Below are 22,047 nucleotides of genomic sequence, written 5' to 3' on the forward strand. Positions count from 1 at the left end.
TAACCACTACAGCCGATTGGCAATTGCCCCCAAACCTGAAGCAGGGCATCATGGGGCGAGCCCAGTGGCCCAGAGCAAAGCCCAGGCCCCTCCCTCAGGGGTTGGGAGGGGCTCATCCACTTCAGGAACGGTGCTGCGGGCGCTGGTAGGAGACGGGTGGGGCGAGGTGAGAGAAGAATCAGGGTCAGGTCTTCAGCGACCAACCAGGGTAGGAGCGAAGGGCCCCATCTCCCTCGGGACAAAGCTCTCCGGAGAATAAGGATGGTGTCAAGACAGCGAACTTCCTCTGAAAACACCTCAATTCCACAATGGCAGCACCGTCTTGGGGACAAGCCCGCTCCACCCAAAGTCCAGGTCACCTCTTCCACTCTCCCCAGCCAGGTATTTCATGGGGACTCTTCTCCTTGCCTGGACTTCCAAGGTTCCTACTCACTGGCATCTGTTCCTCATTGTGGGAAACCACGCCCGCATCAGAACAACCCCAGAGACCTCCATCAGGTTTTACGATTAGTAAAAACAAACCTGAGAAATCTTCACCTCCATTTAGGAGTATGCTCTGTGGACACCGTCTTACACTGGGCAAGACGAAGAAGCTGTGTCAGTCTTGTAACTAGGAGAATACAAGCTCCCTGAGGACACAGTCCTTACCTACTAGCCTCATTTTATGAATCACTCAGTAGCACACGAATCCACAGTAATTCCACGGTAGAAAGTCAGTTATCATGTGGTGGGTAAGACCAATTCTGGCTTACGCACTACCACGCTGGGGCACTTTGAATAGATGCCTCCGTTCCTCTGAGGCCGCTTTGCCAAGTCAGGTCAAAGGACCTTACAACTTCCCTAAGTGCTTACTCTATGTGCCAGCTGCTTCTTGAAGCACCTCACAGGCACTGTCTCACCCCATCTTTGCACCAGACCTCCAAAGCAGATTGTACCGTCTCCTTCCTAAATAAGAAAACCCCACCACAGAACCAAGTTCATGACAGGGCCAGGATCCGTCCACATCTATCAGCCTACCAAGGCAGTTCTCATACTTTCATGAAACACCTGGCTCGAGGGACGTACTCAGGAAGCAGTCCTTTAACGTTATATTTTGAGATCATAATTTTGATTTTAGTATTATAAGTACTCATGGCTCCAGGTATGAATCCACTTATCTTCTAAGGGAAACTCACAGGCTTGATGAGGTCTTGAGTAACTGCCACAGGGGCCTGAGGGTTGGAAGATGCCCCAGAGAGGCAAAAATTTACAAAAGAAAATGAAGTAGTGGTTGGCGGGCTGTTGAGACAAAGGAGAAAATAGAGCTATCCTCAAGACAGAAGAGGACAGATGGATAAAGAACGATAAAGCTCCCCACACTTGAAAGCTCGTTAAGTTCACACTGATTAACTGGGTTACTTACCACCTTGGCCTCAACTTCAGAGAAAACTCACACTCGGGAAATTCCACCTATACCCTCACTACTCAGTGTGGTCCAGCAGACAGCATCAGCAGCCCCTGGCCGGCGGCTAGAAATCGCAGGCTTTACTCCGGACCCGCTGAAGCAGCAGCCGCCTGTCATCGAGACCCCCAGCTGACTCACACACACCCCCAAGGTGGGGGAGCACTGATCGAGAATCCACCCCGGTCTCCTTACCGACAGGACGCCTTTCCACCTGCACAACCCGCTGTCCTGAGTTCTTCTCAAGCGGCATGGGCAGTGGAGAGAACCTTCCACTAACTCCCGCAGAGTCTGCGAATGCTTTCAGGGCCCTTCACACAAAGCAGATCACTTGATCCCCCCATTCCCAATGGGTTATTTGGTCTACGCGTCCCATCAGACTCTAAATCAACGTTGTTTTTCGAAAGATCTTCACATGGAACCAGAAGAAGAGATTTTATGAAATATCTTTTCTGGGCAGAGCCAGGCAACGCGGAGATTGGGCATCAATCCACAAAGGTGAAATCAGTCAGTCAAGGAGAGGAATGAAATCAGGCCTTTAATCCAGCACCATAGCAGCACCATCTGTGGAAACGCTAATTATCCTTCTAGCTCCACTGCCTTTTCTTCCGACACTCTATCATTACCTTGGCACAGCTTTCCATACCAAGGGTACCAAATGGCTTGAGGAAGGACATTGGTACCTTTAATGCCCGTGGCTAGCTTTAAGCATTTGTGTAATCTATTTTACTGCGTTACAAATGACTTCCCTGCATTTATTTGTCTTTTCTACCCTGGCAGGCTCAGCCTCCAGTCACTGGGGAGGCCTCCTGTCCCAGTTAAGATTCTGGCTGCAAAACGGCCTGGCCAAACAATGTCGATCGCTTGTCAATAAGCAGGATGCGAAATCACAGGTGAGGTGAGGATATCTTTCCCTGCAGATGGAAAGGGAGCAGCTATAAACCGACACTATTTCCCACCAGCCTAATGAAGACTCCTGAACATCTGGTGGCTCCAGCAGAGAGCGATGAGGCATCAACGCCAGAAACAGCCATCGTCAAAGAAAATGGTGTCCAGGTCAGAAAACAGGCAGGCAGACTGGTACCAAACAAGGGAGCATCGTGCTAGCGGGCTCATCAACAAAGCGTGGCCACAAGAACAAGACAGTGCTGTCTGGAGATGCTAGTTTAACATCCACTCTCACCAAAAAAAAAAAAAAAAAAAAAAAAAAAAACATTTCTAAGCCGCTTGCAGAGGCCTTCAAGGAATTAATTCCTTCTGCCAAGTCTTTCAAGGAGAGAGATACCAGAAGAGAGATTTTTCAAGAATCAGACCCCTGCCCCCACCCACTTCAGACACACCACATTCTCACAGGTACATCATGGGGGTTGGGGCCAGACGTTTATGTCAATCCAAGGGCCGTGTTGGGTCACAGCACCAGAAATACAGAAGAGGAAACACTACTTCTCAACTCTTACTTTTTAAGTCCGCCCCCAAGGACTTCATCTGAAAACAATGCATCTCTTATGGACGTCTGTTAAAACGAGACATGCCAGAGCTACAGCACCTTCTGCACACGGTAAGAGTGAAATGTGAGGGTGTGCAGAAGGCATGCAGGTGCCTTCTGTCTTGAGGATAGCTCCGTTTTCTCCTTTGTCTCAACAGCCCGCCAGGTGACAAACTCCCCACTGGCTTGTCTTGCAGTATTCACTGACAGAAATTTTGCCAAGTTCCAAAATACATAGTTTGAGCCACTTCCTGCCCTGCACCCTTCTAGGATTCATCAGTCTACATATGGCAACAGAACAGCCCATATTGTTTCTCCCTTAAACTTGCCTACATACTGCTGAGTTCACGTATGCGGATTACTAAAAACTAGAAGGCAAGGGAGGACTGGCACAGAGTCTAATGTAACTTTACTACCTTTACAGGAAACTAGTTCAGTTTAGCTTACTCCTGCCAAATTTGTACCAACTCTGTCTGAAATGTTCACAGTAACACCTAGGGAAGGGATCTAAGAGCACAGATGATACAGTCTAACACCTTTGTTCTCACATCTAGGTCAAAGGAAGACAATGCCTTCTCTGTAATTAAGGCAGACTGAAAAATACAAAGCAGAGAGATTCCTACCACCCCAGAGGCACTCGGGTAAGTCATCCATGAATGCCAGCTGACCCAGGAATTTGAATAAAGCGTAAGCCAGCAGTTGCAGCCATGACTAAAGGTCTACCATTCACTGAACACCTGTTCCACACAGGGCACTGTGCTAGGCACTCACATTTCTGACCACAGTCCTGTGAGACAAGGTCTGATCAGCCCCATTTTGTAGAGGGGGAAGTAGGCTCAGAGACATTCAGCAGCTTGACTGAAGTCGCACAGCCAATACCACACGGAGCTAGAACTCTGAGCCGTCGGGTCAAAGCCCACCCTCCTTCCGGCTCACTCTGGAGAAGGAACACAGGCAGGACCGCAGCACCCCTCCGGGCCCCACCCAGGGCTCCCGGGATCCCGCCCTGGGGTGCTTTCATACCTCCCGTCAGCTCCATAGTCAGCTTTTCATTTTCGATCATTTTCTTCTTCTCCTCTAGCTCAGCAATCAGGTTCTCCTTCAGCTCTACCTTCTTATCTTCAAATTCTTTCACCGCTGCTTTCTTTTCTTTAATGTAGTTTCTCTCCACCTGTTCAGTCTGAGCGAAAGAGAAACACAGGCTAGGGCTCCGTGAGGCCCTTGCAACCAGAGCTCCAACTCCAAGCCTGACTCTGCACTCGGGAGCCCAGAAAATACCTTTACGAGAAATGTGGGAGAGCGGCCCTCACACGTGCACTGGCAGTAGTGAGACGTCTGGGAACGAGTTTCCCCATGAATGCGTAAAACTGAACCACACGACTTCTGCTTGTCTTTACGAGCGTACCCCCCTTGCTACTCAGTATTTCCTCTCTCCCACCTCTTACACTGCATGGCTTCTATGTTAATAGAACTTAAGACTCTCAAAGACACACTCTTTTAAAGCCACAATTTTGGAGGAAAACAGTATATTCCGGTTGTAATACCTACATTCAAAATTCATTGCAATTACAAAATACTGAGTCAAGGTGGCCCAAGTTACTGTATTTGTTGGTATTTACGCCAAAATGAAGATCAGCTAAAATAGAAGATCATCTATTAGGTACCCCTGAACCCTCAAGTACTCAAACACTGAAATACCAAATAAAAAAAGCGTTCATTTTTCAAATCTCACCATCGTATTAAATGAAGAACAAGGCCGCTTATGGTGGGCCACAGCTGGGGATCCCATAATCCTGCGGGCTGTGACAATGCGTGCTGCACTGACTTCAGAGTAAAATGGTGTCTGATAACGTGCTCTGTTAAAGCATGACCTTCTCACACGCCTGTGTGGCTCTGATAAAGATGGGACCTCCCCACACCTACACACTAGCCATCCCAGGAAGAGATCATCATCCAAGATTCAGGCCCCCATCTCTGTACCACCACACTATGCTTCACTTAGCAACACTTAGATGTCTGCTGAAGGAAAGCAAAAATGTTAAATCCGTCTTTCCTACTGACCCAGACAGCTTCAGCTGTAAAACCTGAACCACTGAGCCAATTCAGAGGCTGGGCTGCGTCAAGGACCAATATAACAAATTATTAGACCGTTATAATTCAGACATACTCCTGGGCGGCTTTAACGTGAGATAAAAGTCAACAAGAAAGCAGTGAGAGGCGAGCATCCCCTAGTGTCCTGTGACAAGCAGAGGCTATTCAACCTACAAATGAATAGATGGGAATTTCCAAATTGAGACCCAACATGTCCTTTAGTCAAACAGAAGAGTGACGAAGGCTTGCAGCTGGTGGCTTAACCGTCCATTTGGTGACAGAAGGAAAGGTTCTCTGGATGGGAAAGCAAGATTCCAGTCTCACAGAGGGCCTGCAACCCAGAAGAGCCAAGGTACTTACTTCCAGCTGGAGGAAGAGCTCTGAAAGAGATAAAACATGCACTTAGATTTGCTAGGCCGCGTCACCTTTCTAGACAGCGATGGTAGGATTCGTTTAGAGGCACTAACTGCTTTCTAAGAGCACGGTAACGCAGAGCAAAATGTTTCCATCCGTAAAGTACTGATATACGTGAAGGGGAAGGATGGAAGAAACACTCATGACTAGTTAAAATCTGGCCCCGAACAGGATCACTTCCAGCAGCTCTGCCCAAGGTCAAAAGCAAGCAGCAGGAACCAAAGTACCCCAGCAAAACAACACCGAAAGTTATCCCCCTCCTTTCACTCAGTACCTACAGGGTAGGATGGGTCAGGAAGGAACAATGCAATTACTCCCGAAGCCGAGTCAACACTGATGTTTTTAAAGCATGTGTGAAGGTCTCTGTGTGGCAAGGAAGGACAGTCCCAGAGAACTCAGAGGGCAGAGGTTCTGAGCCCCCCAGGGGCATTCTTCACAGGCCACCAAGCCCCCTCGTCTGGCCTCACCTTCACGGCAACACCCACTGGGTCTGAGTGCAATTCCAGGCTTCAGAGTTAACGGAGCCTTTCCTGAGGACCCTTTACTTGCCATCCGCCCCTCGGACACGTCCAAGCAGCCACCAGACATTGGTCACCAGCTTCATCACCCACTCTGTGCAGGCGACTAGCGGCTGTTTACACAGCAGCTCCCCCCACCACTAGATTGTAAGCCTCTCTAGAGCCAGTCCTTTGAAAAAAATAGATCCACGGCATCTCATCTTTTCTGGGTGACAGTCGAGCTGCTGCCTACATCACAAAGATTGCTGGGGAACCCACAACTCCAGGACGCATGGATTACATTTTACCACGGTCTCCTTCACAAATGTGATAAAGCCTATGGATCTCTTTCCCCCTGAAACAGCATCTAGGCACAGCCACAGGTAATTTCGTAGAAGTTTGAGTTTCGGGACTCCAGATTAAGAATTCAGATCTCAGTGAACAGATGCCGAATAAGAAATTTAAGGGCGCCTGGGTGGCTAAGTGGGTTAAAGCCTCTGCCTTCGGCTCAGGTCATGATCCAGGGGTCCTGGGATCTCGGGCCCTGCATCGGGCTCTCTGCTCAGCGGGGAGCCTGCTTCCTCCTCTCTCTCTGCCTGCCTCTCTGCCTACTTGTGATCTCTGTCAAATAAATAAAGTCTTTTTAAAAAATAAATAAATAAGTAAGAAATTTAACTGAGGAGCGGTGCCTGGCTGGCTCAGTCAGTGGAGCACAGGACTCTCAATCTCAGGGCTTTGAGTTTAAGCCCTATGCTAGGTGTGGAACCTACTTCAAAAAAAAAAAAAAGAAAAAAAAGAAAGAAAGAAAAAGAAAAAGAGAAAGAGAAAGAGAAAAATAAATTTAACTGAGGAAAGGGACAAGTATTTTATCACCCGGAAGCCCTGATCATTCTGGCCCTGGCAATGGCTGAGCACTTGAGCCCGGGCACACTTAGCCCAACACGGCTCACTCCCACCAGTGCTTTAGACGCACAAAATGAATTTGATGCATTGCCTATGTGCCATTCTTAGAAACCACCCTGCACCAAGTCAAAATGGCCATCAGCTCTCAGAGTAGTAAGAGGTCTGAGTCACAACAGCCAGGCACCAACACAACAGGAACAAGCGGGTTAGCTCTGTGAGAATGTGCCCTTTAAGGCTCAAGCTGGGACTCACTTAGGAGTTCTTCAGCATTTATACCTGGGGGGTGAGGGGACAGGGGACAGAAAATGTTTCTGAAAGAACCTGCAAGAACAGGACCGAGAGCGGAACTAAGGAAAACCACTCAGTACTCACGCAGCAGTTCTAGCTGCAGATCACGTCAGTTTACCTTCCTTACTTGCCTCTTACGCCAGTTCCGTGAGGTTTGTGTACTCCCCTCTACAGATGGGGAACCTGAGGTTCCAAGAGCAAACCTCCTTACAGGCACAAGATCTAAGGTGCTGAGAGGAGACCAAACCTAGGCCTTCATCCCTCCACGGTGCACCTTTCCCTGCTACAGGGGAACACTGGGAAGGTGGCAAGGGATTTCACCGATGTCCCGAGGAGGTACCTTAGGAACTCAGCTCGCAGTGGGGGTAACCTCAGGGGCAGCCAGGATGTGGACAGAGGCTATTATTTTCTTTTTCCCAGTGCCTCCCATGCCCTTCAGCTCCCCTTCTGCCTGTTGGTGTACAAGGGACATCTACTTCCCAGAGGCTGGAACAGTTCCACCGATGGGAAGCTGGGAAGTCACCGGATCAGAAAGCGAAAGGACAGCAGCCTGAGGAAAGGCACCCAGACCTCATCTGAAAACCCAACATCACTTTCACCACTGCAGGGACAGATACCATGCTGGCGCTCAAAATGCTGACTGACGAGGAGCTTCCGAATCGAACACTTATGACACATTCCCTGTAAGCCCAGGAATGTTTATGCACTTTGAACAGTCATCACATCTTACTTTGTGCATGATTCTTCATTTACCTCAGAAAGTTCCTTAACTTTTTCCACGTTTGGATGTCTTCTGTCAATGAAATCACACATTTCCTAAAGTCAAGGACAATGTGTTCTGCTATTTCATGCTGCTCAGAGCTTGGATGTAGCAGGCGCTTGACAAATTCTTACTGAATGAACACATTTGCTCTGTTACAGTATACTCTTCCCCTAAATGCTTGTAATACTCCAGGGGAAAAACAAGAACACCCCTTCCTCCCAGAGCAGAGGATACCAGAAGAAACAACCTTCCAGCAAGAGTGAAACAAGCTACAATTCTTTCCCATGTAGCTCCTCTCATGGTCCACTCGGGCAGCCACGCAGACGTGAGAAAGAATGTGTGAATCCACTTACCAGGGGAGCCAGGGAGCCTGTTCTGTACGGAGCCACCACTAGTAAGCTCAACTACAGGCCATTCATTGGCCACTGGAAGAAAGATGAGCCAGTTTTCTACAATTGAAGCTTTACAGTCTCTCTTCCCCAAAACTCTCCCCTCCCCCATATCTGAGAATATAGAATTTGCATTTTAGACAACAGCTCTTATGGCCCCATTATACAGATGACCAGCAAAAGGACACCTGAAAATGATGTGTTCCCACCTGAGACAGAGCCTCACCTGCATTTCGGATCCTCTCTTTGTACTGCTGATCTAGTTTTTTCATCCTCTTCTGATATTCCTGTAACGTACCTGATTTTGAGATTTACAAAATAAAACGTTACTGTGAAAACCAATCTGCCCTACATTTCAGTTCCTAAAATTGCCTAGCACCAGCAAGAACTGTTTTAATACCATCAGAGTAAATAAAACCAGGGAAAGGAACATGCAAACAGAGCTAACTAGACTCTGGTTCTCAACCAAGGCCCCGAGCAGAAATCATCCCACCTAGTGGATTAAGACTCTGTAGCAAGTAATGCTTGCTAGAGCAAGTGATGGGAGTGGAAAGGTACATGCTTCCTCAAGTGATTCTGATCACCAGCTGCTGCAGTTGGGAGTCAATGGGCCTCCCTTTTCGGAAAAAAGCTCACTCTCTCAGTAAGGCCCAGATCATATGCCGTCCAGTAGGACTTTCTCTGCAACAGCGAAAAGGTCCTAGGTTTCACTGTTCAATACGGGGGCCACCAGTCATACATAGCTACTAAGCACCTGAAATGTAGCAAGTGCACTGAGGAACTGAATTATTAATTTTATTTAATTAAATTTAAATAGCCACACACGGCCAGTGACAATTCTGAAAAGTTCAGGTATAGATTTTCACCCAATGTCTACTCAAGTCATTGCTGTTCGAACATCAGTGAAGGAGAGTCAGAATTAATGTGGGAAGGGTTTCCTGATCATAATTCATTAGGAGAGTATCTTTTTCAAAATCCCTCACTCAACCATGCCAGGTATGCCCTACAGAATTGCTAGAATAGAATGTACTCCTTTCTCTGGTAATACTTCCATTATTATGAAAAGGAAAAAACAAACAAAACAGAGATATATAAATGCAACTCATGGGAACCATTTTTCACTACTTAGCAGAAATTAATGTCAGATGGGGTAGTTCAGGGAATATAAGGACTTCGTGGAAAAGATGCTTCACTGGGTGTCTGGGTGGCTCAGCGGGTTAAGCCACTGCCTTCGGCTCAGGTCATGATTCCAGGGTCCTGGGATCGAGTCCCACATCGGGCTCTCTGCTCAGCAGGGAGCTTGCTTCCCTCTCACTCTCTCTCCCTGCCTCTTTGCCTACTTGTGATCTCTCTCTATCAAATAAATAAATAAAATCTTTAAAAAAAAAAAAAAAAGATGCTTCACTGATGAGGGGGTCCCCCCCAAAATAAACCAAAGCGTTGCTGGCCACAGCTGACCCTGAGCTCCCAGTGTACCCCGCAGGGCTAGACGCCCCTCACCACTAATCACATCATTGGCTTCCACTCTGTGCATTTCAAAAATTGGAAAACAAATTTAAGCAGGAAGAAGTGATGCACCCAAGGTCAAATTTCCAGGAAGCAGCACAGTAAGGATTCAGGCCCGCGACGGCCCTGAGAGCCAACGCTCCCAACCCCGTGCTGAACTGCCTTTAGCTGGAAACAGCCCTGGACAAGATACAGTCCACTTTTAACACTTTTAACTTACCAAGCAAACCACAGAGAACACAATAAGGCTAATCCACAGCTCATCGGCATTTAGTTTAGGAAAAAATGGTGCAGTTTCACGTATTCTTTAGCACTCTCTCTCTCTAGCTTTAGGCTCACAGCGGTTTTCAGCTCATGCTCTTCAAAAAGCCCTAAGTGAGGGTCCAAAAATGTTAGAAAATCGCCATTCTTCTGACAGAAGATAGCAAAAATTTTAAATCACTCCCCACAGGGGTGTTAAATACACAGACTTCGAAGGCTTGGGATAGTCAGTGTATTCAGAAACAAAGGGTGAGGGGCGCCTGTGTGGCTTAAGTCGTTAAGCGGCTGCCCTCAGCTCAGGTCATGATGCCAAGGTCCTGGGATCAAGCCCGGCATCGGGCTCCCTGCTTGGCGGGGAGCCTGCTTCTCCCTCTCCCACTCCCCCTGCTTGTGTTCCCTCTCTCGCTGTGTCTCTCTCTGTCAAATAATAAAATCTTTAAAAAAAAAAAAAAAAAAAAAGAAACGAAATGAAATGAAGGGTGAGAAGACAGACCAACCTTCCTGCAGCTGCTGCAACTGTCTCTTGAGGGAAGCCAGTTTATCCTGATACATCCTGTGAAGAGACAACAAAAGCCACACTGAGAGACAGAAGCATTCAATACTCGATTCCAAAATAATCTACACACAGGGACCGCCTAGGCTGTTACCAGAACGTTCTTAACGTCCTTTAGGAGACAGAGAAAATGGAAGCCCGCCAGCTGGTTTAAAATGTACCAGCAGCTAATGGGATCAGAAAGGGACAAGGATTCTGTGTTCTTGAATCATATCCCAGTTCTGCAGACTCTCCTGTATTATCGCACCTTTAGAGAATCAGTCCAAAATCTACAAAAATGAAGACACGCAGATTTTAATAAATAAAGGACAATGATAAACAGGCAAGAAGATTAAAAAAAAAAATCTAAAGCGTGATGCCATTTCCTTCTGGATTTAGAAGTATAAATAACATACACAAAAACGTAACAAAGGCATTAACACAGCAGCTCTTCTACCAACTCTACAATTTGATTATAAATTCTAAAGGAGTAAGATTATGCCTTTGGCACGTTTTGCTATGTAGATAGCATAGCTGTATAAGCACCAAGTTAATAAACCTTCGTGTCATTTTTTTAAAAGCACTACTCTTTTAGGATCAGAAATAATAGTTATTCAGTAACAAAAGTTAAAATGCAGGATTTATTTGCAGCCCCAGCTGGATGAGAACACACAGCACACACAAAGCAAAACCGCCTAGAGTGTTATTCTCTCCCCCCCAACCCACACCAAATGGATTATAAGCAATTATACACTCTGACAAGTCTGTTTTGTTTTGAAGATTTTATTTATTTATTTGACAGAGAGACAGTGAGAGAGGGAACACAAGCAGGGGGAGTGGGAGAGGGAGAAGCAGGCTTCCCACTGAGCAGGGAGCCCAATGCGAGGCTCGATCCCCAAGATCCTGGGATCGTGACCTAATCCAAGGCAGACACCCAGTGACTGAGCCACCCAGATGCCCCACAACAAGGTCTATGTGAATGGTGGATTCCATAAATGAATCAACAGTATTTTTGCTTCTACCTGAAAAACACCCCCAATTTTACAGTGACAGAAACAAGATTTGCAACCTGAACGAACACTGTCCAACAAATAACAGGCACAAGAGCTTTTTGACTGCTCCAGTAAGGGCTGTAAATACAACTGAACTATTCACACAAACTGAGGAGAGAGTTGGCAGAATCTGGCAATTACACAGGTGGTCTGATCAAAAGATCAATGAGAATTCTGATGTACTCTCAACACTCACCTTGAATCACACAAGGAATTCAATTTTAATAAAAAAATTTTTCTGTATCTTGTATTGAGGCACATTCAATTAAAAAAAAAAAAAAAAGATCTCAAAAGAATGCTTATACATGCCGAAAAGAGAAAACAGATGTATCAACTGCACATGATAGATCAGTATTTAGAACCCAATGTATTCAATTTCCCACCACACCGAATGCAGCAAACAATGTCTTTGACTTCTGAGTTTGTACTGAAAAAATAAACAAGCAAACAAATCAGATTTGGTAAAAGGAAAGGTATGTGTAAATGGTTCAAGGTAAATCAGTAAAAAGCCTGAAGAGAATAAAAATAAAGACCAAGCACAGTTTCAGGAATGAAGCTGTGAGAAAAATCACACGAATTATTAAAGTAATCCTTCTTTATGCAGCATTGGTTGAATTTAGCTGAATTACCCCTTTGGGTTCCAGAGCCTGAAAAGGAGAACAGAATCCAGACGATGGTCACGAACCACTGGCAAAATAGAACCTACAAAAAAAGGAATGTGGATCATCTAGTTTAAAGATGAAAGAATTTAAAGTCAAATCAAGAGCCTCAAAATACATTCAACAAATACTTCTGAGATCTATTTTATACAGTCTTCCATCTGTGTTTAGAATAAAAATGAGTGGTTCTGGTTTCTCTAGGCACAGTTAGAGAAGGCTTGGGGCAGGATGTGTGACCAGAGGAAAGGGCACTAGAGCAGGAAGTCAGGAGCCCTCCAGCTCTCCCTGAGCTCTCTAGGAGCCAGCACACCATCAGCTCTCAGAGGGGTCAATTCCACCTGAGAACCAAATAGTTATGACGCACCCTTTATCCTGAGTAATGGTTTTCACATTTAAACAAAAACATGAAGAACTGGGGAACAGTTCTCTCCTGATACGTGGTCTTATTTCCCTGGAATCATTTCCTTCAAGGTTCTTCCTAGCCAATGCTCAAAAGATTCTTTTAACAGGAAGACGGATTACACATGACAAATTTAAAGGGGGAAACTGCACAGATACACTGGACTTTGGAAGCTCCCAAAACCATACACACAAGGTCACTGTCAAGATTTACTTGTCAATTCTGTATTCCAAGCAAGAAATATAAGAATCACACTCACTGTTCCTTCATTTCTACATAGTCCTCTTCATCATGCTTTGCCAGGTCAGTTTCACTAGCATCTTCAGTGTCTAAGTAAAATCAGGGAAAAAAGGTTAAAATAATAATTCATAAAGATAGTATCACCTGACAAAGTGACACTTAAACTTCTGTAAAATGAATGCAGGCCCATGGGAAGCCATCAGTGAGAAAGATTACATAGTTACTCTAGGAAAGAAAATGCCATTTCCAACTTAGATATGGCCAGACTTATGCAAAGAGCTGTCTTCGTCTCAAGTGCAACCAGAGAACAGGGTCCGTGAGACAGTCGTGATCAAGGCTGCTACTTCTACAGAAGCCCCTCGGCCACTCAGGAAACAGAGCTGTGTCAGACAGGACAACTAGAGGCAGCCAGGCCTTGCTCACTGCTCCAAAATGACCTAGTAAGTCCATTCTCTTCTGGTCCATGCCCTTAACGGATTTTTACATCACATTTATCCAAAGGAGAACCCAAACCAATGAAGTGAACTCTAATAACTGCAATTATTTTCAAAGTTACATCTAAAGGGAGAAGAAAGGAGACAAGATGATAAAACAGAAAATGTTTCAGAACACTTTAAACATTGTTCTTAAAGTAAATAGTGGAATGTCTACATAATTTCAACAGCCCTGCTTGAGCAAGGATAAAAATCTATTTTGGCTTCGCCGCTCCCCCTTGTGGGCATTAAGAGCAATTACAAGTGTCTCACATTGAAAATCCCTGGTGAAGGCCTGTCTTCAAACGTAGTTCAACCAAACGCAATTAGTTCCTTCAACTTTATTACCTGCACATGTCGCTGCCTTTTTAAAGGCTGCTGCAGATCCAAATCCTCACAAAGCCTTCTCCTCTCTTTCAGTCATGAGACCTTCACTGAATTCCTGTCAGAGGCCAGCCACTGTACTAGGCAGTAGGGAACTGAGATGAATAAAACCTATTCCTCAGTCTGGCAACTAGTCTAACCTTTTCCTCCACAGCCCTATATTCCACCCATATATTGGTCTCTATCTCCCCTTTCTCCTCCAGTGTTTTTTTTTTTTTTTTAAAGATTTTATTTATTTATTGGACAGAGATCACAAGCAGGCGGGGGGGATGGAATGGGGAGCAGGCTCCCTGCGGGGCTCGACCCCAGGACCCTCGGATCATGACCTGAGCTGAAGGCAGAGGCTTAACCCACTGAGCCACTCAGGCGCCCCTCCAGTGTCCTTTAATGGTTTTTTCCCCCACCTTTCTCCTTCTCCAGTAGCTCCTTCCTCAATCCTTCCAAAACTGTCTTCCTCACACTTGCCAAACTGTAATGCCCAGTTTGAAGAGCTGTGTTCTTAGAGGCAGTAATGATAACGGAAAGAACGTGGAACTGAAAACACAACACCTGGGCACCATTAAGCAAATCTCTATCTCCCCCCTGCCCCTGCTTCCCCAGTGTTACGAAAACATCTGAGTACCAGGCTAAGTACTTTATGCACATCTCATTTAATCCTCACACCTACGCTAGGAAGCCCCGTTACAGCCAGGGAAACTGAGGCTCGCGAGCTTAAGTAAGTTGTCGAAGGTTACAAAGCTGGGTTCAGTGCGCCAAATTTAGACGTAGATCTGGCTGATTCCAGGTTCCGTTCTTTTAAGCAACCTGACCTGCGCTGCCCAAAGCAGGGCTGGCTGAAGCATTTCCCCGGGGTGGAGGGTCGGGGAGAGCACCTGGAAACCAAGCTGGGCTTTACTCTGATTCTCTCCGGACCTCAAAAGGGGAAGAGTACTCCAGATACTCAATGGAAGCCTTTCTCATTCCAACCAGGAAAGACCTGGGGTTCACCAGAGACCGCTGAGGGGAGGACATAATCTCCAAGGGACCTCCAGCTCTGACAGCAGTTCCCCAAGTCCCTCCTTCCCATAAGTGTTAGGGTACGACGTCCCCGCAGAAGCCCCGGGCCCAGCGCAGGTTGGGGTGACTTCCTGGAGCCGCGCTCCTCCCGGCGGCCCCTTCAGCCTCCCCCAGCCCCGGAGGTCGCCCCGCCGGTCGTCCCGCCCCTCCCTGCAGCCCACTCACTCCCTCAGCGGTCCCACCCCCGCCCCGGGCCGCCGGGCCAGCCAGAGTACGCACCTTCATCCGACTCGCGGCCGCGGCAGCTGCGCTCGTCGTCCTCGGCGCTCTCCAGTTCTTCGTCCTCCTCGGGGTAGTACTCCGGGGCCGGCGGTGCTCCAGCCGGGGCCGGAGCCGGAGCCAACAGCCCCGCGGCGCTCATGTCGCCTCTGGCCGCGGCTGAGCGTGTCACCCAGCGACCGCGGCCGCGCGCCCTGCGGACTCGACGCCCGCCTAGCAGCCCCCGAGGGAGCCGCCAACTCGAGGAGCGGGAGCGGCGGCAGCCCCGGCGACCCCTTCCCCCTCTCCGCCAAGCTCCGCCCCGCGCGCCCGCGCTCGGCAACGGGGGCCTCGCGCCGGCGGCGACTTCCGGGTCGCGAGCTGCCCGAGGACCGCCTGACTCCGTCATCCTTGCGGGGGTGGAGAAGCCAATGGACGCCCCCTTCGTCTTAACCTCGGCCCTTTCATCGCCGTCTTTAAAATCCTCAACGGGTAGTGGGGAGGGGCGGAGACAAGATCTCTGGAATTAGGCAAATCTTTGGACAGGCCTGGCCGCAGCTAGGACCCCGAAGCTCTCGGGCGACTTCTGGAAACAGCCGCCAGGCGGCGCAAGGAGCCAGAACTAAAGCGAGGATCCTTAGCGACTTGAAAGAGGCAGAAGGGCTGAAGGTGGTCTCTCATTGAAATAGGTGAACATGATCCATCCCCTTTATGGGTTAGGAAACGCTGACATCTAGAATTTTCGTGATCATCCCCCAGAGCCTATCTCCTCCCCTAATTGGAGCTTTATTGAGAACTAAAAGGCAAGGATGCTGATAATTCCCCTCTGGGGTCAGTAAAAGGGTGTTTTCCCAGTCCCTCGGAGTCTTTTCTGTTTGTATAGGTGTACTCAGTAAGGTCTTCTCCCGATTTTGCAGATGAGAAGTGAACATTTACCTAAAATATGGTAGCGTCCAGGCTGCCTTGTCTACACGATTATACCCAAGTGCTGTATACTACTGCTGCCCCATATTTTTTAGAATATTAATTTTTTAAAAGGTGCTTTCCCCCAACCAATAACTTGCTAACATCTCTCAGCTGAGCAAGTGGAACATTCTGCTTGCAGGAAGTTAATTAAGCTAACATAAGGAAGGTGCTATGTGGAAACTTAGAAAACAAGAGAGCTGAATACCTGCATAAATTAATTCATGTGATTCCTTCTGAGTAGGAGACACTGCGTTATAAGCTTTGCTTAATGAACAAATTTAGGATGTCCCTTGTCTAGTTGTGGGTAGCAAGAAAAGGGGTAAAGAAAAGAGGCTATGATGTTTGTCTAAAGTAACCCTGCCCTCTTAAGTTGCATCCCATTCTCCATAGAATAAGTAACTTACAAGTAATAAGGTTGAAAACAGATCTAAAAGCCAGGGTGGGCCCCAGTATCCTGATCTTTCATGACCAAATTCATCTCTGAATGGGACCCCCGAGTCTTCTCAAAGTGAAAAAAAAATTTACTCTCATCCCATTTATTTTAACATTTATTTTCTACCTTGTCTTAATGAAAATCTTGGCTCTTTGTGGGAGATCTTTCCACCCAACAAAACTCAACAATTTCTAAAATGGACTGCTCCAATGTCTTTCCGTGAGTTCAGAGATCTTCTGAAGCTCTTTCTAAATAACATTCTCAAGGCTCACTGTAGATGCACCATCTGTATTTAAACTAGGATTTTAGAACAGCCTCTTGCCCAAAGGATGAAGTCATTTCTATTTTTATTTTAGATCACATCTAAATTATTTGTAATCAGCTATATTGAGCAAGTTGGGTTTCCATCAGAAGCAATAATCATAGACCAGAAAAAGCACCAACATTTTAGAAATTAGAGTTCATTGATATAATGAATCAAAAAAAAAAAAAGATTGACTTTGTTGCTAATTGATTTTTTTCAAGACATGGAATTTTTATCTTGCTTATGTTTTCTTTCTACTTGATTGCAAATAACATCTGTTAATGGTCATGCATTTCTTTTTTATATGAATAGACACAACTGAATACTGGTAGTGAAAACTTACTCCATTTCTTCAATCTATATTTCCAGCTGCATTATTGGTAGGATGAGCTCTTAATTTATAATTTGCTCTTTCAGAGGAGGACCTAGTCAGAAGAGTTCTGTTGTGACTTTCATCTTACCTAACCTTTATAGTTGTTGAATATAATAATTTTGGGGGCTTCCTGGGTGGCTCAGTCAGTTGAGCATTTGACTTGGTCAGGCTCTGTGCTCAGCAAGGAGTCTTCTTGGGACTCTCCCTCTGTCCTTTTCTTGCTCCCTCTAAAATAAATAAAATCTTAAAAAGTATTTATATGTATTATAATTCTGTATAGTCTCTCTAGACCTTTAAAATCAAGTTCCCACAGAATTACACTGAAATCTCTCATCCCTTTCCAAAATGCTAGTCAAAACTGCTCAGGAGGCACCTACTTCAGAACTCAAATTAAGTCCTGCCAGCTTCATTTCTACCAGCCCTCTCTGCATACCCAAACACCCCCGTTTGAAGGGGAGCATTGTAACTGGAATGGAGTATCATTGTAAAACCCTAGGAAAACACTTACAGTGTTTAGGACACAGATTGTCAGCAGGAGTTAACACAAGAGTTAATGATGGAGAGTTTTCAGAGAGCCAAGTCCTACGTACATCGAATGAGGCTAAGCATCAAACTGTGTGCCTGAAAGGAAACCATTTCTTCATAAAATGCTGAATTGCCAAAGTCCGTCAACTTTGGGGTTTATGAGTAAGAGTAGCAGTTTTCAGTTTCTGGTATTGACTTAATCAACCTATACAGCTTCAAAAAATATAAAGAATGGCTCCCAGTAACACGACACACTTTTACCCCGGGGCAGACCAGTCTCTGATAACCACAGGTTGCACTTTGGCCATTAGTTCACACAGAATCACTAAAAACATTGGCCCTGGAGAAACGAATATGCTGAATCAGCGCGCTGAAGCCTACCACACAGTTCCTGCTCCTACTGTCAAAACGATTAGCAAAACTCACAAACTGATTATTTCTCCAGTTTTGTCCTTGTTCCTACCAAAATGAGCCCCATCGGTGTGGAATGCCTTGCTTGCTCACAGTATGCACCCCGTATAAAGATCTTTGTGCCCCCAACAGCATTAAACTGACGTCTGTCGAACGCAATGCAAGGGCAACTCTCCTGCCAAAGATATAAAAAAACTTAAATTCAGGAAATATTTACAAGTCCGGAGTGAATACACGCTCTATTAACTGATGGCATCACTACTTAGGGAGCTGAGTAAGAATGGGAGAATGGGGACTTCCTCAAAGGCTCTCACACGGTGGTCCCCGGGAGTCCCAGGGGCCCTTGCCCCTGGGAGGCTTCCAAGAAAAGTAAAGCTGCAGAGGAGTGCCATGAACTTTGACCCTGGTGCAGCACAAACAAGGCTAACCGCACCCCAGGCGGGCCCGCGGGGTAACTGAAGTTGCAGGGTCTTCCGCGTCTTAGGAAACCCCGCCCCGCCCCGTCCCGCCCACCGCCCGCTCCGCCAATCCTCAGGCGCCATCGACCGCTCGGCCTCCCAGGTACTTCCAATCAAGTACCTATATCCGGCCCCAGTCCAGTGCCCCGCGGTCAGGGGAGGTCAGTAGAGAGCCTATCGGAGCCGAGCTGGGGGCGTGGTCGGGGCAGGGGGCGGGCGAACTGAGACGGCGGGGCGGAGCGCGCTCGTCGCAGTCGGGTGCGATTGGCCACCCCTGGCAAGAGCCGCACCTCGGACAGCAGCAGCGGCGGCAGCGGGAGGGTCCGTGTGGCGCCCGGCGGCGACGGCGGCGGGGTCCTGCGTGAGAGAGTGGGACGCGATACCGAGACCGCCGGCGGAGGCTCCGCGTGGCCGGACTCGACACTCAGCGACCCGAACCGGGGACCCTCCCGGGGACAAGCGGCAGAAGAGCGACGCGGGAACAAGTGTGGGAGAGGAAGCGGCGGCGGTGACGCCGGGCCCCGGGTGGTGACAGCAGGTCTGAGGTGAGAGCACCGGGGCTCGGGACGGTGACAAAGTGAGCCGAGGCAAGGAGACCCTGGGTGGAGTGAGGTCGGGGAGGACTCGTGACGGGAGTCCGGGAGCGAGTTTGTCTGGACCCGGGAGAGAAGACCCCGAGAGGGGCCGGGATAGCGGGTCTGAGCGGGAACCGAGAGAGGGCTTAGGACAGCGGGTCTAGGCGGAGTCCCTGAGAGGGCTGGGGACAGCGATTCTAGAGGGAGTCCCCGAGAGGGATTGGGACAGCGAGTGTGAAGACAGGAGACCCCGAGAGGGCTTGGGACAGCGGGTCTACGGGGAGTTCCCGAGAAGGCTTGGGACAACAGGTATGAAGGGAGGGGACCCCGAGAGGGGCTGGAACAGCGGGTCTGAAGACAGGTAACCCCGAGAGGGCTTGGGACGGCGGGTATGAAGGAGGGAGCCCTGAGAGGGGCCAGGACAGCAGGTCTGAAGAGGGGACTCCGAGAGGGCTTGGGACAGCGGGTGTGGAGAGAGGGGACTGGAGAGAGCGTGGGACAGCAGGTCTGGCTGGGGGACACCCCCCCCCCCCCGAGAGGGGCCGGGACAGAGGGTTTAGGGGAAGTCCCCGAGAGGGCTTGGGACAGCGGGTGTGAAGGGAAAGGACCCCGAGAGGACTTGGGACACCAAGCCTGCTGGGGGACACCTCCCCCCCCCCCCGAGAGGGGTCGTGACAGCGAGTGTGAGGGAGACCCGGAGACGGGCTTCGGAGCACGCGAGTGGAAGGAGAAGGGGGGAGCGAGTCTGGGTCGGGGTCGCTGCACCCGGCGAGTCGGGACTGCCAGCAGCGCACGGCGAGGGGAGGCGTGCTGCTCGCAGGGTCTGCAGTCAGCCAGTCTCCCCAAAGGTGGTGTGTGAGTTACGGGGCAGCCCGAGCCCCGGTGTTATGCTCCGGTAGAGCAGGGATTATGTAATGAATCCTCTCCTAAGTAGAACGCAAGGGCTGGAGGGTCTGGCAGAAGCGCAGAGATCTTGGCAAGAGCGAGAAACCGACCGCCCGACCTCTCTCCGCGCTGGCCCCCTGGCTTCTGATGTGTTTCTCAGAGTTTGGCGTGGATGCCTTGAAAGTGAGGGGCTTCTTGACATTAATACCTGAACGAGAACGTGGAAAGTTGGAGAGAGGGCTTCTCCAAGCCCAAGGCAGTTGAAAAGGAAAGGGATCCTTTGGGAGACCCATGTCTTGGATTTTAGTTGGGATGTCGTTGGTGATCGTCCCTGTATTTTTCATTTCAGCTCAGGGAGCTAAGAAAGGTTTTTAGATTCAAATCAACTGTACACTACGTTTGTTTGGCTTTGATGTGTGGGAGATAGTTGGGAGGTCAAACTAAATTTTGAAAGGAGGTATCACAGTGGCTAATAGCCACTTTCCAATTAGATTTCTCATCATAAAAGCTACCAGGACTGAGCTTTGCGCTTAATTCTAGGACAAGCTAAGCAGAGAGATAAGCCTGTTTAAACCAGACACTATGCCCTGGTAGGAGCCAAGTGTGTGTCTATTAAAATGATGAAACAAATAGTGGAAAGACGGAGGTGGTGGGAATTGGGGGGTAGCCTCCTACTTTGATGGATGTGAAAATTAAACTAATGACCAGGCTGGTTGTTCACAGTACTTAGGGTATGTGAATACTACCCTGACTAACTTTCAAATGTTCTCTTAAATGCACACACTTTGTTAGAGTTGTGCCCAGCACTTTTGCTCTGAATTTTTTAACCTTTTTCTCTGTGTATTTTTCCTCCTCACTCCTTCTCTTTGCAACTAATTCCTTTTTTTTATAGGAGCAGACTTAGAAGATAATGGTTTGGGGAACATAACAGAGAATGTCATTATCATTTCACAGTTACTTAGATACCTTCTTTGCTTCTGGTTTAGACTAGGTCTTACTAGGAACTTTTGCCCTTGTGTAGTAATGGGCAGCTTCAACGAAGGGGAAGAAAGAAATGCTGCTTTATTTTCCAAAGACATAATGGAGAAAGCTTACTTAGAACTGCCTTTTTAAATCCCCCACAAACGTTACTGAAGTCATTTTCATCAGGGTGATAGTAAGTAGAGGACATGTGTCATTTGGGGAATTTTATTTGATATTACCTGATACAGAGCTGTTCTTATATGACTTCAGAGAGTGTGGAGCTGGATATGATTATGAAAATTCCACCAACTAGAAGTCCTCCCCTAAGAAATAACAGGGAGGTAAGAAGAGCAACAACGGCGAATACAAATTTAAAATATGACGCTATAATTTATTTAAGATGTATTAAGTATGATTTTTATGCTAAATTTATTTTTCCAGAACTCTAGGTCAAATTCAAGTAAAAAATAAAGTCAGTTAAACAAAGAGGTTATTTACAAAGGGCATATATTCATTATATAGGGCCCATAACTTATGAAATGGTCTGTGGAAGGATTGGGAATCTGAGGACCAGTAATTCTACAAATAGAAACATTTGAACAGATAAGCTCTTTGATCATACTTGTTAGCTCATTTCTGACTGGTACAGATGGTAGTTTCTTAGGACAAAACATTAATTTTAATTCCTTATAAGAAAAGAAAGTGTTTTGATACTCCCTGGAGTGATGACTAAAGCAGTCATTTCAACCACATTATGTTATGGTATTGATCCAGAAATGATGAAGAGAGATTCGTTGTAATAGAATTTTTAGTGATAGGAAGGGCCTGTAGTGACTTTTTACACCTTGGGGTGATGAGAAGGTGGGTTAGGAGGGTAGGAATTATGTGGGAATTTATTTTCATTTATTTCACAAAAGAAAAGTACACCATGAGAAACTACAAATATGTGAAGTCATTACGCCTGTGCTCATTAAACTATTTCTTTTCAAATTAAAAAATATACTGAGAAGAGGAAATTAAGAAGGAGCTTTCCATGTCCGTGTGAATGGTTATAGCCACAAGTGAATGCAAGTCCTTTTGGTTTGGAGTTCTTTTTTTTTTTTTTTTTTTTTTTTTTTTTT

The 22,047-nt window shown here is 47.2% G+C and overlaps 2 protein-coding genes across 2 annotated transcripts in view; one reads left to right on the top strand and one right to left on the bottom strand.

Moving 5' to 3' along the window:
- The window catches only part of SUDS3 (SDS3 homolog, SIN3A corepressor complex component), a 32,980-nt gene extending 17,631 nt beyond the window's left edge, over nt 1-15,349 (bottom strand). The window contains exons 1-6 of the mRNA XM_032876175.1: nt 15,055-15,349; nt 12,942-13,011; nt 10,537-10,592; nt 8,499-8,570; nt 5,379-5,398; nt 3,951-4,107 (exon numbers count right to left, since the gene is read on the bottom strand). Of these exons, the coding sequence (XP_032732066.1) occupies nt 3,951-4,107; nt 5,379-5,398; nt 8,499-8,570; nt 10,537-10,592; nt 12,942-13,011; nt 15,055-15,196 (517 nt within the window). The 5' untranslated portion in view covers nt 15,197-15,349. The remainder of the gene's footprint in view (nt 1-3,950; nt 4,108-5,378; nt 5,399-8,498; nt 8,571-10,536; nt 10,593-12,941; nt 13,012-15,054) is intronic.
- A 3,607-nt stretch (nt 15,350-18,956) lies between these two features.
- Nucleotides 18,957-22,047, top strand: part of TAOK3 (TAO kinase 3) — a 182,228-nt gene continuing 179,137 nt past the window's right edge. Inside the window, exon 1 of the mRNA XM_032876176.1 lies at nt 18,957-19,048. The gene's annotated coding sequence lies outside the window, so the exon portion shown is untranslated. The remainder of the gene's footprint in view (nt 19,049-22,047) is intronic.

Source organism: Lontra canadensis, unplaced genomic scaffold (genome assembly GCF_010015895.1).
Source record: "Lontra canadensis isolate GAN:19392208 unplaced genomic scaffold, GSC_riverotter_1.0 scaffold58, whole genome shotgun sequence".
In the NCBI taxonomy this organism is placed as follows: domain Eukaryota; kingdom Metazoa; phylum Chordata; class Mammalia; order Carnivora; family Mustelidae; genus Lontra; species Lontra canadensis.